This window comes from Myotis yumanensis, unplaced genomic scaffold (assembly GCF_028538775.1).
Source record: "Myotis yumanensis isolate MYYU_CA2020_CCGP unplaced genomic scaffold, mMyoYum1.0.hap1 SCAF_5, whole genome shotgun sequence".
Classification (NCBI taxonomy): Eukaryota; Metazoa; Chordata; class Mammalia; order Chiroptera; family Vespertilionidae; genus Myotis; species Myotis yumanensis.
Genome location: NW_027223756.1, coordinates 2,221,927 through 2,235,856, shown reverse-complemented (window position 1 = coordinate 2,235,856; position 13,930 = coordinate 2,221,927). Strand labels below are relative to the sequence as shown.

The 13,930-nt window shown below is 53.7% G+C and overlaps 1 protein-coding gene across 2 annotated transcripts in view; it reads right to left on the bottom strand.

Moving 5' to 3' along the window:
- WIPI2 (WD repeat domain, phosphoinositide interacting 2) overlaps positions 1-6,243 on the bottom strand; it is a 33,876-nt gene extending 27,633 nt beyond the window's left edge. The window contains exon 1 of one of the 2 annotated variants that reach the window (XM_070414301.1): positions 5,986-6,243. In XM_070414301.1, the coding sequence (XP_070270402.1) occupies positions 5,986-6,059 (74 nt within the window). In that variant the 5' untranslated portion in view covers positions 6,060-6,243. The remainder of the gene's footprint in view (positions 1-5,985) is intronic. The other variant, XM_070414302.1, reaches the window with a different exon arrangement.
- Positions 6,244-13,930: the final 7,687 nt, after the last annotated feature.

Below are 13,930 nucleotides of genomic sequence, written 5' to 3'. Positions count from 1 at the left end.
TAAAACCTAAGATTCCCCACCTCTCTCTCACTCACATATATAAACATACAGCTGACCCTGAACAATGTGGAGGTGGGGGCGCCCACCCCTGCACAGTAAAAATGTTTACAGCTTCTGACTCCCCCAAACTCAGCCATCCCTCAGTATGGGGGGGGAGGGGACTGGTTCCAGGAACCACATGGACCCCCCAAACCCACAGATGCCCAAGGCCCTTACATCAAGTGGGTAGAACCCCCACGTCCAGACTGCTGAACCTGCGGAGGGGAAACCCAGGGAGAGAGAGGGCTGCTGTTCCCTGTGGAAGCCTGTCGTCCAGGGCCCACTGTGGTCCATGAACTGAGCTCTACGTTCTCTTAAACTTGAACATTGCATCGGTTTACCTTAGAAATAGAAACAGGAACAACTTTCTTCATCTCACATCCTTTTTCTTTGTGAAAATAGTTCACTACATTGAATTAATTATATCAACAGAGTAACTATTACCTGTAAATATTCTGAAAAGCGATAAAGGAACCAACACAAATACCAGAATAACAAAGGCTAAAAAGAAAACGAAATCTCAGTGCCCGCGGCTTGGGAACTCGGTGCTCGGGAAAACCTTTCCAGTTAACTAAGGTGCTAGCTCAGCACTGAAACCTCCCCCATCATTTCTGATTTTAAGTCTTTCTTATATTATCATTTCCCTTGTGACCCTACCATCATTAATAGCCCCTTCCCTTTCTAATTTCTTGTTGACTTAGAAACCAAGTCACCAAGCTCATTAGTATTATAGATGAAATAAGCCCCTTCATGGACAAAGTGATGAGCTGTAATTAATTAGGGAGAGCCTGGCTCTTGATCTGTCTGGTTCTCAGATGCACTCCACGCAGGCAGGGTTTGATCCTGCACCCCGCTGATCAACATCAGAGCTGGGGCGTTCTTCCAGACATTCTGAAACCGATTTAGGGCATTAAATCCATAGCTAGAATGTTAACCGCGTGGTCTATCAAGCAACGGTGCACTGCAGTCAGGAAGAAATGTAAACAAAAATACTCCAATTACTCCTTGATATGTGTATAATATGAGTGTGTACTTTCTCAATAAAGGCAGACAGTTTTAAAGGGTGATGTGAAGTATTTTCAGCTCCAACACCAACAGTTAAGTTCACACACCCATTGGAGATTCTGCTTCTTAATCCCTCAGGACTCACCTGACCACACAATGGCTTATCAATGCGAGAGGAACAGTAACAGGTAAGTCTGAGATTCCCCCACAATCTGATTCCCTAATAATGTTCATGTGGTAAGTTTGTTGAAGGCAATACAATGAATACTTTCTACTGACAAAGGGGAAGCTAGCAAATCTTAACAGAAAAAAGGATCTATTTGCTTCACCCTCACCCCATTTCACTACTACTCCTGCCTTCAACTGTGCCTGGTGTCAAAATCCAAAGACGCTGTCGCACCCTCTGGAGAGAGGCTGTGGAGTGTGTGACTGCTCCTGAAATATAGCTGGAGCCGCTCCCGTGTGTCCCCCTCACTCCACTTACAGAAGCTCCCTCCACCGCCAGCCCTGCGCCTTCTGAGGACTCTGCTGAGGACTCTGCGGTGCAGAGGAGGCTGGTCCTCTGCCTTCTCCACCAGCAACGTAGGGTCCTCTTGCCTTTGCCACTTGCAGCTTCCAAACTTTTGTTGCTGTGACTCCTTTCTCATTCTCCCCATCCTACGGGATTAAATCCTTTGAAAATATTTTTTTCAGCCTGGCGGGGTGACTCTGTTGGTTGAGCATTATCCTGGGCACCAAAAGGTTATGGGTTTGCCCTGACCAGTTTGGCTCAGTGGCTAGAGCGTCGGCCTGTGGACTGAAGAGTCCCGTGTTTGATTCCGGTCAAGGGCATGTGCCTTGGTTGTGGGCACATCCCCAGTAGAGGGTGTGCGGGAGGCAGCTGATCGATGTTTCTCTCTCATGGATGTTTCTAATTCTCTATCCCTCTCCCTTCCTCTCTGTAAAAAATCAATAAAATATATATTTTTTAAAAAAAGGTTATGGGTTTGATTCGTGGTCGGGGTGCATGCAGGAGGCAACTGATCTGTGTCGCACATCGATGTTTCTCTCTCTCTCCCTGCCCCCTTTCTCTTTAGAATCAATGAAAGTATTCTTAGGTGAGGATTTTTAAAAAAATCCTACAAACATCTTTTTGATATTTTATTGATTGACATTTTATTAGTGTTTTGGGAGGGAGCCAAAGTAAATGCCTGTCTTTGGTCCACCGTCTATCTGCAAGTCTGTCACTGAACTTAACCTTGAGTATTCAATATCCAAAAGACAGGGATCTCCACTAAAACATGAAAATGTGAATTGTATCTTTTTCTGAACGCCTTTTTCCTCTCTCTACTCGTGAAGGCTTTCCCTTTCCATTGGCTTCCTCGTTAGAGGTTAGAGATTACAGTGCTCAGTGGAGGCGGCCCACACCCATGCAGAGGCACCGCCTGGTGGGCCCGCACACTGTGTGATAAGTTTACCGCCGCCCAGGTCTTCTCTCCCACTCAGTCGTTCCCATCGCAGGCCTCCAGCGGGATTCCCAAAGCAGAGCTCATTTCCTCCTAGACCGACTCCTTCCTTGATCCTTCTCCCATGATGTCACGTATTGCTGTTCACCAAAACCCAAACCAGAGACTGGGGGGTAACCTTCACTCCCCCTTCAATGCATCCCGTGTCCAGCAGGTCGCACCAAGTCCTGACAGCTAAGCAGTCCCTTTCCACCGGCCTCCTCAACACATCCCCACAGCAGGCAGAATGACGCTGCTTTAAGATGGAAGGTCCTTAAAAATCACCTGCTCCCAAGCCCATCAGCTCACTAGTGAGAAGGAGGACAGAAGTGACCTACTCCGAATAACACCTGTAACCTAGAAAAACCCTGGTTGCAGAAAGCAACAACTTCTAACAAGTGCCCCCTATCATCTCTATACCTTAACTTTTCCAAACATGCACATCACTTCTATAAACAGAAGACCTGGAAAATCAAGCTCCTCTCTTTATCCCATCCCGATTAGAAATGCAGCTTAAACCAGACATTGCCGAGTCGCTTCCCACAGACCAGGGTATCCCCGGAAGAGTTCCATCTTTGAGATTTCCATTTGAGATTCAGCTGATATTCTGCCACTGATTAGTTTACCTTCCATTTTGAAAAGCCCAACATTCCTGCAACATAAGACCCCACTTTCAGAAACTGGGGTGGGGACTAACCATGCAAGGCCAAGATGAAGGGGATCATCTTTGTTGGGTTCATCGGTCTCTGGTCTAGTTAAAAACAAAACAAAACGTAAAAAATAAAATTTACTCATACTTTTAGGGTAAGAATCACAGGGGAATGCCGAAACCGGTTTGGCTCAGTGGATAGAGCGTCGGCCTGCGGACTGAAAGGTCCCAGGTTCGATTCCGGTCAAGGGCATGTACCTGGGTTGCGGGCACATCCCCGGTGGGAGATGTGCAGGAGGCAGCTGATCGATGTTTCTCTCTCATCGATGTTTCTAACTCTCTATCTCTCTCCCTTCCTCTCTGTAAAAAATCAATAAAATATATTTAAAAAAAAAAAATCACAGGGGAACCCACAACAGGGAAACCATTATCAGCACGACAGGAGAGGCAACACAGTGGGCATGCGAGGCGTGCTCCGATGTTAAGCGTCACTGTATAGTGTAAACGTCTCCTACGAAGTGGCTTCGGACTTTCTCACTAAATACAACGAATGTGGACCTTAGACCAATGTTCTTCATCCTGTGAAAAATTGTGTTTCTCTATTAGAGTAAGTTTTGGAGACGGGCAAGGGAGGGGAAGCTGCAAATCGTAAGGCTGTTCCTCAGGAACTTTTGTACTTCTTTCAAGTGTAAACTTAAAACAAATTAGGCATTTTGATCAACCAACTTTCTGTATAATCCTAACTTGCTATCGCTTATGACTTATTTCATACTATATCAAGGCCTCTTTGGCAAGTTAAAACAGAACACAGAAATCTTCTCTTGAACTAGTAACTTCAGAACTCACAGAAGGGTGGGGAAGCACATGATTTCCAGTTGTAAAAAGGTCTTTTTGCAGGTCAGAGTGCCAGTCTTCTATTATATAGGGAGTTCGGTGCCCATTTGAAACGACAGCAAAGAGAATGCTTGGTCATATTTTATTTCCTTTCAATATAAATGATGTGGAGTGAAAAACTGAGCCCTAGCCGGTTTGCTCAGTGGATAGAGTGTCGGCCTGGGGACTGAAGGGTCCTGGGTTCGATTCCGGTCAAGGGCACATACCCAGGTTGCCGGCTTGATCCCTGGTGGGGGGCATGCAGGAAGCAGCTGATCAATGATTCTCTCTCATCATTGATGTCCCCCCCCCCCTCCCTCTCCCTTTCTCTCAGAAATCAACAAAAATAAATAAAAGAAAATTATTTTAAAAAAACTGAAAGAATGGTAGGAAATGTTTTGGAAATTCTCTGATCTATACAAGACATAAAAAACCCCTATCAATCTACCACTTTTATTTATTTTCTTTTTTTACTGGTCTCAAGATGCTAAGGGGGAAAAAAAAAAGATGCTAAGGGCTTAAAAAGTAAATCGTGGTTGGTTTGCAATGTCCTACTCCCCACCTGGATCACACAGCCTCTCCCAATTATAACCAGGTGCAACGAGTTGTCCAAATTGCTTTGGCTATACTGGCTTTTAGTCACTATGGTATCTGGTTGCTTTAATCTTTAAAGATTGCAACCCTGATTCCTAAATTCGCTCCCCTCAGAACCCTACTCTGCAGGTAGAGTGGAAAGAACATGATGGAGAATTCTGCAAACAGCCCTGCCCCCGCTGCCCACTAACAGATCCTCAGCTCCAGGAGCCTTTCTGGACGTGTGTTTCCCACCTGTGGTTGGAGCAGTCCCAGGCTCCCTCCCACCCTCCCGCAGCCCGCAGCCCGCAGCCCGCTGTCGGACTGTCTGCATTAGCTTCACAACCCTGCCGGCTGCAGGCCACCGCCCTGGGGCTGGCCATTCTCCAATCAAAGTTGTTCCCCCCGCCCCCCATTTACTTAATGCATTTTTAAATTAAATGTATTGGGGTGACATTGGTCCAATAGGATCACATAGGCTTCAGTGTACATTCCTACGATACGTGATCTGCATGTTGCATTGCGTGCCCACCACCCAAAGTCAAATCATCTTCCGTCACCTTCCATTTGGCCTACAATCAAGCTGTAATTTTTTTAAAAAAAAATCTCGTTTTCTACTTTGCCGACTGCACTCAACCAGTGACAACTCAACCAACTACTCGTTGGAAAGCCACTGACCCACTCCCCCTCTTACATCACTTCCTCTTACTCACGCCCCAGGATGGCTCTCCTGCCTGCCGGCCCCACAGCTCACCCTTCCTGCTCTCCAGGCCTTCCCCCCCCCCCCCCCCCCCCCCCGGTAACTATCCTCACAGCCCCTCGCATGGCTTGGCATCGGGGCCTCTCGTCCCCTGGGCACGGCCCCGGCCCGGTCCCGAAGGGCCCAGGCTCCCCAGGTATTCCTGTCACCCCCTGGGCTCAGTGTCTCCCGGGTCGGAGGCCAGGATTATGGCTAAGTTTGTCTCTTTCCCGGGGAGGGCATCACAGTTTCCTGCCAAAAAGAACAGCGAGACGAAGAAGAGAAAAAAGCGGGGAAGGGCCTAGGATGACCGGGAGGCTACAAGGGCCTGAAGGGGAAACGGGCGAGAGCGGGGCTGCGGGCCACGGGAGGGACCCACTCCCACCGGGCGGGGCGGCGAGACAACAGGTCAGGCCACAAAGTTCGGCCCAACTTGGAGAGAAATGGGGTCCGGAAGGAGAAAGCCTGCCAGCCGGTGGGTGAGCACCTCCGTCCCTCCGTCGCTCTCCCAGCCCGGAGAGGGGGGTGCCCCGAGGGTCCCGAGGAGGGCGCCCCCCGCCCGCCCCAGGCCCACCCCAGGGACCCGCCCGGGCCCCTCCGACCCCGGCCCGGCCCGGCCTTACGTGACGTCCTGGTTGAAGTTGGCGAAGAGCAGCTGGTCGGCGCCAGCCTCGCCGCTCTGACTGGCCAGGTTCATGGTGGGCGCGCGGCGGGCGGGTGGGCCCGGCCGGAGGCTCGCGCGCGGGACGGGGGTCGCGTGCACTCAGGGTCGGCGCCGGGCCCCGCTCGCCGCCGGAGTCGCCGCCGTTCGCCGCCCCGGGATCAATCGCCGCCTCATCCCTCCCCGCTCTTGTTTATGCTCCGGAGCCGGGGCGCTCTGCGCGCGTGCGCGGTCCGCCCCTTCGGCGCACGGGCCTCTCACGGCGCAGGCGTGCGGCGCAGGTCCCGCCCCCTCACCTCTGGCCCGGGTTAAAGTTCCGGTCAAACACGCGCAGGCGTGGGGACGCACGGGGGCGCGCTGGGCGGGGCCTTCCTCGAGCGCCGCGCATGCGCTTGGGGAAGAGCGAGCGCTAGGTACACCCCCCTCATTTTATGAATATTAACAGGCCCGCCATGTGTCCGCCATCGTGTTTAATATTTATGTGCATCATCTTAGTTGATGTTATAGCAACCCAGTGTAGAGACTATTGCGTTCCCATTTTATAGATTTGAAAACTGAGGCTCAGAAACGTTAACCCGTTGCCCAGTGCTGGGCCTGAGAATGGAAGCCCCATTTCTCCAAGGCGCATGCTTTCTGGGTCCCTAGGCGAGGCTCCCACCCTACATTTATTCATTCGTTCATAACATTTAGGAAGCACCGTCCGTGCTAACTAAACAGGCCTCTGTCTTTCCCGCAGAGAGCATGGCAGGGGAGACTTAACAATGACAAAGCAGGGTACAGTAAGAGCATATAATGAGGTCACTGGACCTGGACTTAAGGGCCTGGCAGGGGCTGTGCATCAGACAGACACTGCAGTCATGTGTAAATGTATGAATACACACATGGAAGTGCCCACATAGCTAACCACCAAAGTCAAGACACAGGGCAGGAGCCTCGTCTTGGTGGTTCTGTCGTCCTCAGTTGGCACAGTGTTCTGTGGACTGTTATTACTGAGCAAAGGCACATAAAGAGGTGACCAAGGAAACCCCATGATTCTAGACCAGGGGTGGGCAAACTTTTTGACTCGAGGGCCACAATGGGTTCTTAAACTGGACCGGAGGCCGGAACAAAAGCATGGATGGAGTGTTTGTGTGAACTAATATAAATTCAAAGTAAACATCATTACATAAAAGGGTACGGTCTTTCTTTTTTTTTTTAGTTTTATTCATTTCAAACGGGCCGGATCCGGCCCGAGGGCCGTAGTTTGCCCACGGCTGTTAGACACATTCCTTGACTTCATTTTGAAAAGCCACTTAACTTTTTTTCTTGCTCATCAGGATCTATTATTCCATCTAGGTTAGTAACCCCTTCTCTCTGCCTTCAACTAATGAAGACCCCACAATAGCTCTGGGGTAGACTTACCAGTTTCAATTTACCAGACGTATGACTCTGTTCCTTGGAGGAATAGGGGATCGTTTGGGTACTAGAATCTCGAAATTCAGTAAACCTACAGTTATGTAGACGAAAACAAATATCTTAAGTGGATTATTAGGTCTAATATGCAAGGAAACACTACCATCCCTAGGTCACAGGCACGTGCTGTCTACTGTAGAATGACACCCCCACCTCACACGGTGTGGTGTGTTCGCTGGTGCCATGACTGAGTCTTTGGTAGGCCATTCTACCCTCCATCTGAGTAATAGGGTGCATGACCAGGTGAATTCCAAAGGCATGATCCCATTGCCAAACTTCCTCCGCCGTCATGTCAATTTCTTGGTTAGAAGAGAATTGGCGCAGAGGCCCGGACACCCTATTAAAAATGGCAACCTCCACACTTTCTCACACCCCCTGCCCCCTCCTCGCTTTGTGTTTCCATGTGGCACTTACCACCTTCCATGGACCACAGCACGTCTCTCCCATTTCACTCCGTGTCCTTGTTGCCTAGAATAATGGGAACTTGGCGCCTGAAGAACTGAGCTTGGGCCTCTGCCCTGGGCGGTCAGAATGGGCTGGACCAGAGGGCTGCTGCCCACTCGCTCAGTTTTTGTTTTATTGCTTTATTCCCTGGGTTTTATTGGGAACCACAGACAAGTGTTGCTGGAGAGTACGCTGGGTTTGTGCCAGAGAGCTTGACCTGCGTGTGTGACTCACTAATGACTCTTGCCTCCGGCTCACCTTGAGGTCGGCTGAGCTCAGTTCCTGCCGGTGTGGAGGGCGTGGAGGGCGGAAGAACGCTCAGCAGCCTCTGTCATCGCTTCAGCATCCCCCAGGTGCCTGGCCTGGCGCCCACCCCAGAGAGAGGCGGTCCCTTCCTCCTCCTGCCGTTAGAGCAGAGCCAGCCCTGGCAGGGGCCCTCTCCCGTGCACCATTCCAAGAGGAGAGCCGCTCCCAGGGGGTTCCTACCTAAACGCCAGGCCACGGGGAGGGCTGAGGGCTGGCGTGCAGGGGGTGGAGTGCACGTGCCCGCGGGAGGCGTGGGAGAGGCCGGGACAGGCCAAGCTGGACCCAGAGGGAACACTGCCGCCCACAGCCTGGCTCAGATTCTCCCAACGTGTGTGTCCTCAGGTAAGTCACCCAACCTCTCTGAGCGCCAGTTTCCTCAGTGAGAGCAAGGGTTAAAGCAGCTGAGGGCATGAGGATGCGGGAAGACGGACGGCGGGAGGGAGCACTTCCAGGACACGGGCAAGGCCTCTGAAAGCGGTCCTCCCTGTCAGGCACGACGGTCCCGCCACGTGGGGGTGCATGTTCTTTGCTGCCGGCTGCACAGGCCTCCCGTCTGGCTCTCCTACCGTCAGGCGGAAGAGAACACTGACAAAAGTGATCCCAATCGGCTTTTCTAGAACTCTGGACAGTAACTAAAGGCTTGCAACAGCCTGAGAAGCCTTTCCCGAGTGAAACAGCCAAGTCCCGATAAACACGCTGAGCTGGCGGCACTGTAATTGCCCGAACCCCATCGCTTCCTGTCAGGTCCGTGTGAGCCTTGGAACCTGGGGCCTCGCTCCTGTGATGCCTGAGCCAGCAGCTGGCAGCCACTGGACGGGGTGCAACAGGCTTGGAGTTTCCCCAAAGCCCCAGCCCAGAGCCCGGCCACCATTCCCCTGGCTGTTTGCTAAAGCACCTCCCTCCTCAGAAGGCCTTGCCCGGCCCACCAGGGGGCTCAGGGGTGGGAGTGACTCCAGCGGCGGCAGGGGAAGCTTCTAGCAGGGGAGAGGGCCTCCGGTGGGCCTGCTGGGAGGCGCGGCCTGGAAGCCGGAGGGGGGTTGACTAGAAGCAGGATGTCCCCCGCGAGGAGAGGACAGGGAAGGAGCATGCCTGGCTTCTCCGCTGGTCCTTGGGGCGCAGGACAACAGGAAGGCTGCCAGCTTGCTCAAGGCCCGACCTCGGGGCTGATGGCGGGTGGCCTGGCCTGCGGCTGGTCGCTGTGGGTGGTAGGTTCTGCCCCGATGTGTGCACTGGCCATTGTACGTTTGCATTTTTGTCTCCGCACCCTCAGCAGACAGGGCAGATTCTACCTCCCAAATCCAGTTAGAAACCAGCCACTTCGCCTCTCTGCTCCCGCCAGGCTCCGGCAGCCTCCCCTGTAACCGGCCACCTCGGCCCTTTCGCCTTCGTGGGAGCATCGCTGGGAGGAATCCTGAGGCGATGGGGTGTGGACACCCTCCCACCCCACCTCCCGATCACAGCCAGCTCCTCGCCTCGGTCTGTGTCACCTCTCCCGTGCCACCTGGGCCGGCCGTGCTCTGCAGCCCCCTCGTTCTTCCGCTCTCTCTCTCTCCCTTTCCCGCCCTCACTGAGGACTTTCCCTCTGCTGGCATCGGCCCCACCCTGCTTCCCAGGGTGCAGGTCGGTCTTGAATGGAACTCCTCGGGCGTCAATTAGAAAAGGTGCTCCCTGCCCTTCTGTCCCACCCTCAGCCCATCAGAGCCAGTTCCCAGACGGTCACATTTTTTCAACGGTGGTCATTCCACTTCTGACCACCAGAGGGCAGCAAGGCCCAACAATTAGACGGAAAGGGCCCTCCAAGGCTGGGTCCTGGGCTTCTGCTCCTGTCTTGGGGGGGCCTGGGATCAGGGGTGTCCAGTAACCAGGAGATGGGCCCCTGGGGCGGATGGGGCAGGGCTGGCATGTTAGAGAGGCCCCAGGAGAGAAGGGCCAATCAGAGCTGAGGGAGTATGATTACTCCAGCTTTGCTCTTCTTTTGCTGTTGTTCTATTTTAACTTCACAATTTCAGAAACAAACAGCCTGAGGCCCAGATGGTGTGAGTTGTTTGAGGTGATAACACAACTGCCAGCGGCTGGATCGGCTGGATCGGCCTGGCCCCGTCCTCCCCCCCCCCCCCCCCCCCACCTCCTACCCCTGGCTCAGGATCAGCGGCTCCAAAGCCGTAAGTGTTGAGAAAAGCTCACTTTATCAGGACCTGTCTAGATAAACGGGGCGTCTGGCGTTTCTCGCACGTATAGAACAAAAGCAGAAGCGTTAGTATCTACTTCCCGCACCGCGCCCGTCTGTGAGTGTTTCCACGTGATCTTTCTGTGTTAAATGCAGATCTGGAGGATTTTCCAAGTGGGAAGTCACCTCACCCCTCACAAGTACCTTCCTGCGACAACTCGGGTTCTGACTGACGCCACCTGCCTGTGTTCTCTTTGGCGGCTGTTTCGTTTGTTTTGTTTTAATCCAAGCCCCCACGTCAATGGAGAGTCTGGATTTGAATTTGGCTTCATCCTCTAAGTCTCTCAGCCCCAGTGTCCTCTTAGAAAATGAGTCTGGCCCTGGCTGGTGTGGCTCAGTGGATAGAGCGTCGGCCTGTGGACTGAAGGGTCCCGGGATCTTTGGGTCAAGGGCACATGCCTGGGGTTTCTTCGGGCTGGATCCCCAGTAGGGGGCATGCAGGAGGCAGCCGATCCATGATTCTCTCTCATCACTGATGTCTCTCTCTCTCTCTGTTCCTCCGTGAAATTAATAAGAAAGGAAAACGAGAGGGGGAAGGAAAATTGCTTTGCATGGAGCCCTTGGGCACTTAGCCAATGCGTGTGACCCCAGCCCCCTCCTGCGGTTGTGACAGAACCCCAGGCTGAGATGAGGGCGCCTGGGAGACAAAAACCAAAGGCCCGGGATCTGGCCCCAGGCCCCTCACCCAGCTGCTTCCTGCCTCATCTCTGCCGCTTTGGAAGTTTTGGGTTTGGATTCGCAGCTGAGTCAGAGTCAGGAGGGGAGCAGAGTGAGAAGGCCTTGTTTGGAGGAGGTGGGAGGGAGCTGGGGAGGGAGTGCAGGGACCCGGCCATTCAGAGCAGTAAGGCCCGATAGGAGGAAGCTCTGATCAGGAATGAAGGTCCCTCAGCTGTCAGCCCCCGGGATCGCCTCCCGCACCCCTTGCCGCTCCTGCAGCTGAACCAGTGACTGAGAGCTGGGGGTGTGAAGGCCCACCTCACCCACCCGTGGGGAACCTCCAAGGGCCTCCCCAGCTTCGCAAGTCCCCTCTGGACCTGCTGAGGCCACTGTCCACAGCGCCCAGCAGCCCAGCTCTCGGCTGCCCCTTCCTGCCTCCGCCCCCGTCCCTGTGCGGCCCTGAGAACAGCCCCTTAGCAAATCTCACGCTGATCTCAGCTGAGAGTCGGCTCCCCCGGAGCCAGCAGCCAGCGTGTGGCCAGTGCCAGCCTGGCGCGGGGACCTGCTTTTCCTTTTGGGGGAAGGCCTGACGCTGGCTCGGGAGGGCGAGCTGGTGCGGGAAGAGCCCACGGCTCCCTGCTGGGCAGTGACTGCCAGGCCTGTCCCATCAGGCCCGGCACACAGGGGGCCGGACAGAGACTGAGGGGTTGGAGTCCGGCTCTTGGTGACAACAGAGGACGGAGGAGCCGGGCTGGGCTAACTCTCCAGTAGAAACATGTATAAAAGAGAATCTGGAGAATACATGTCCTGAGATCTGAGATACCCATGTGCACATATAAACTGTTTTTATTGATTTTCTTTTAGAGAGAGAGGAAGGGAGAGGGGATAGAGAGACAGAAACATGGACGAGAGAGAAACATCATCAATCCGCTGCCTCCTGCACAAGCCTCACTGGGAATGGAGCCTGCAACCTGGGCGTGTGCCCTGACAGGGAGTGAACCGGTGACCTCCTCGTTCCTGGGTCGATGCTCAACCACTGAGCCGCGCCAGCCGGGCTAAACTATTTTTAACTGACACACACACACATATGGATAAGATGTAAGTATAGATTATAGATCAGGGGTGGGCAAACTTTTTGACTCGAGGGCCACAATGGGTTCTTAAACTGGACCGGAGGCCGGAACAAAAGCATGGATGGAGTGTTTGTGTGAACTAATATAAATTCAAAGTAAACATCATTACATAAAAGGGTACGGTCTTTCTTTTTTTTTTAGTTTGCCCACGGCTGTTATAGATACAGATATTGTTTGAAGAGTGACAAGAACAGACAGAAAAGGGAGGGAGTTTTGAAAGACAGCGACATTTGCAAGTTTGTGGCTCTGCTTGAGGACTCGCCCTATAGGCTTTCTGGTTTGGAGGATCGGAGGTCAACATCAGGGGTTGACCAAAGAGCCAGAAGGTTTTTGTGAGGGTGATTCTGGAAGGGGAGGAGCCACAGATGGTCACTGCCTGTTGAAACAAAAACACAACACTCTTCAGAGGAACATAACAAAATTCAGAATCTCTACCACGTGCCATTTATAATGCTGGCATCTAATAGGAATATTGCAAAGAAAAGGGAAAATGCAAGAAGAAAAACAACCAATAGAAATCGAACCGAAGTGGCCCAGATGTTGCAGTCAGCAGACAAGGACCTGGAGCAGTGGCGATAAGTACATTTGAGAAGGGAAAGAAAGACGCGGGATTCTTGAATGGAAAAGGGACTCGGGGAGAAATTCCCCCCCCCCCCCCCCCCGCAAAGAGTCGCCTGGGGCATTTCAGGCTGGAGAGTGTAACTGAAATGGAGGCGTGGATTCGGCCGGGTTTAGCCCATGTGGTTGTTTCCACGTTGCTGGGCAGGTGCCGTGGCTGTGAGCTGGGCCCTGGAGGCAGGTGGCGGGCTCACACCCCAGCTCACTGCAGCAGCTGGCGTCCCTGAGTGAGGCCACTCTCCTCTCTCGGCCTCGGTTTCCTGGCCTCTAGGACCCGATCCCTAATGTAGCTGAGGCCTCATGGGGGCCTGGAAGGCCCCGTGGCAGGTGGCTCAGATGACCCTTAAAATTCCCTCCGTCACCCAGAGAGTAAGTACCGCAGGACACGCGCACGCACGAGGCTGTAGTTCTCACCCCGAGGAAGTTCTGGGACTTCCTTGGGCGGAACCCGAGGAGGAGAGCGGGAGGCAGCCTCCGCTGGGTTGCTGAGCTGCCAAAGGTTTGCATGCCAGGCAGCTGCCGCAGGCCCAGGGGTGAGGTGTGTGTGTGTGTGGGGTGGGGGGGGATCCACGAAGTGTTGGCTCAGCCACACTGGGCAGCCCCCACCCTCACCCCCAGGTGGGTGGCTCCGGGATTAAAGCCACCAAGAGGGAGGGAAGAGAATCCGGTCAGAAGGTGCCCTGGGTCCCAGGGACAGACAGCAGGGGCTGGGTCCCGGGAGGGGCTCCGGGGAGTGGGGAGAAGCCGGGGGTGGGGGGAGGTGGGAGGGCTTTATCTCACCGCCCTCCGCGGAGCTGGGGCTCAGGGTTAGCCAGTCCCGGTGGCTGGCAGGGCGGAGTTACAAAGAGGATTAAAGGGGAAACTCGCTCTCAGCAATGATGTCGGGCTCCTTGGGCCGTCCTGCAAGTTAGCGACTGTCACCCCTACTTTATAAGCAGGAAGCTGCTAAACGCAAGCAGGAAACGGAGGCTGAGGGCGAAGCCCCGGCCCTAGGGCACCTAACTGGGTGCTGGTGGAGCCAGGCCCGGGTGGTGGAGCCTCAGGAGCGCCACCTTCAGAGCTGTCAGCCA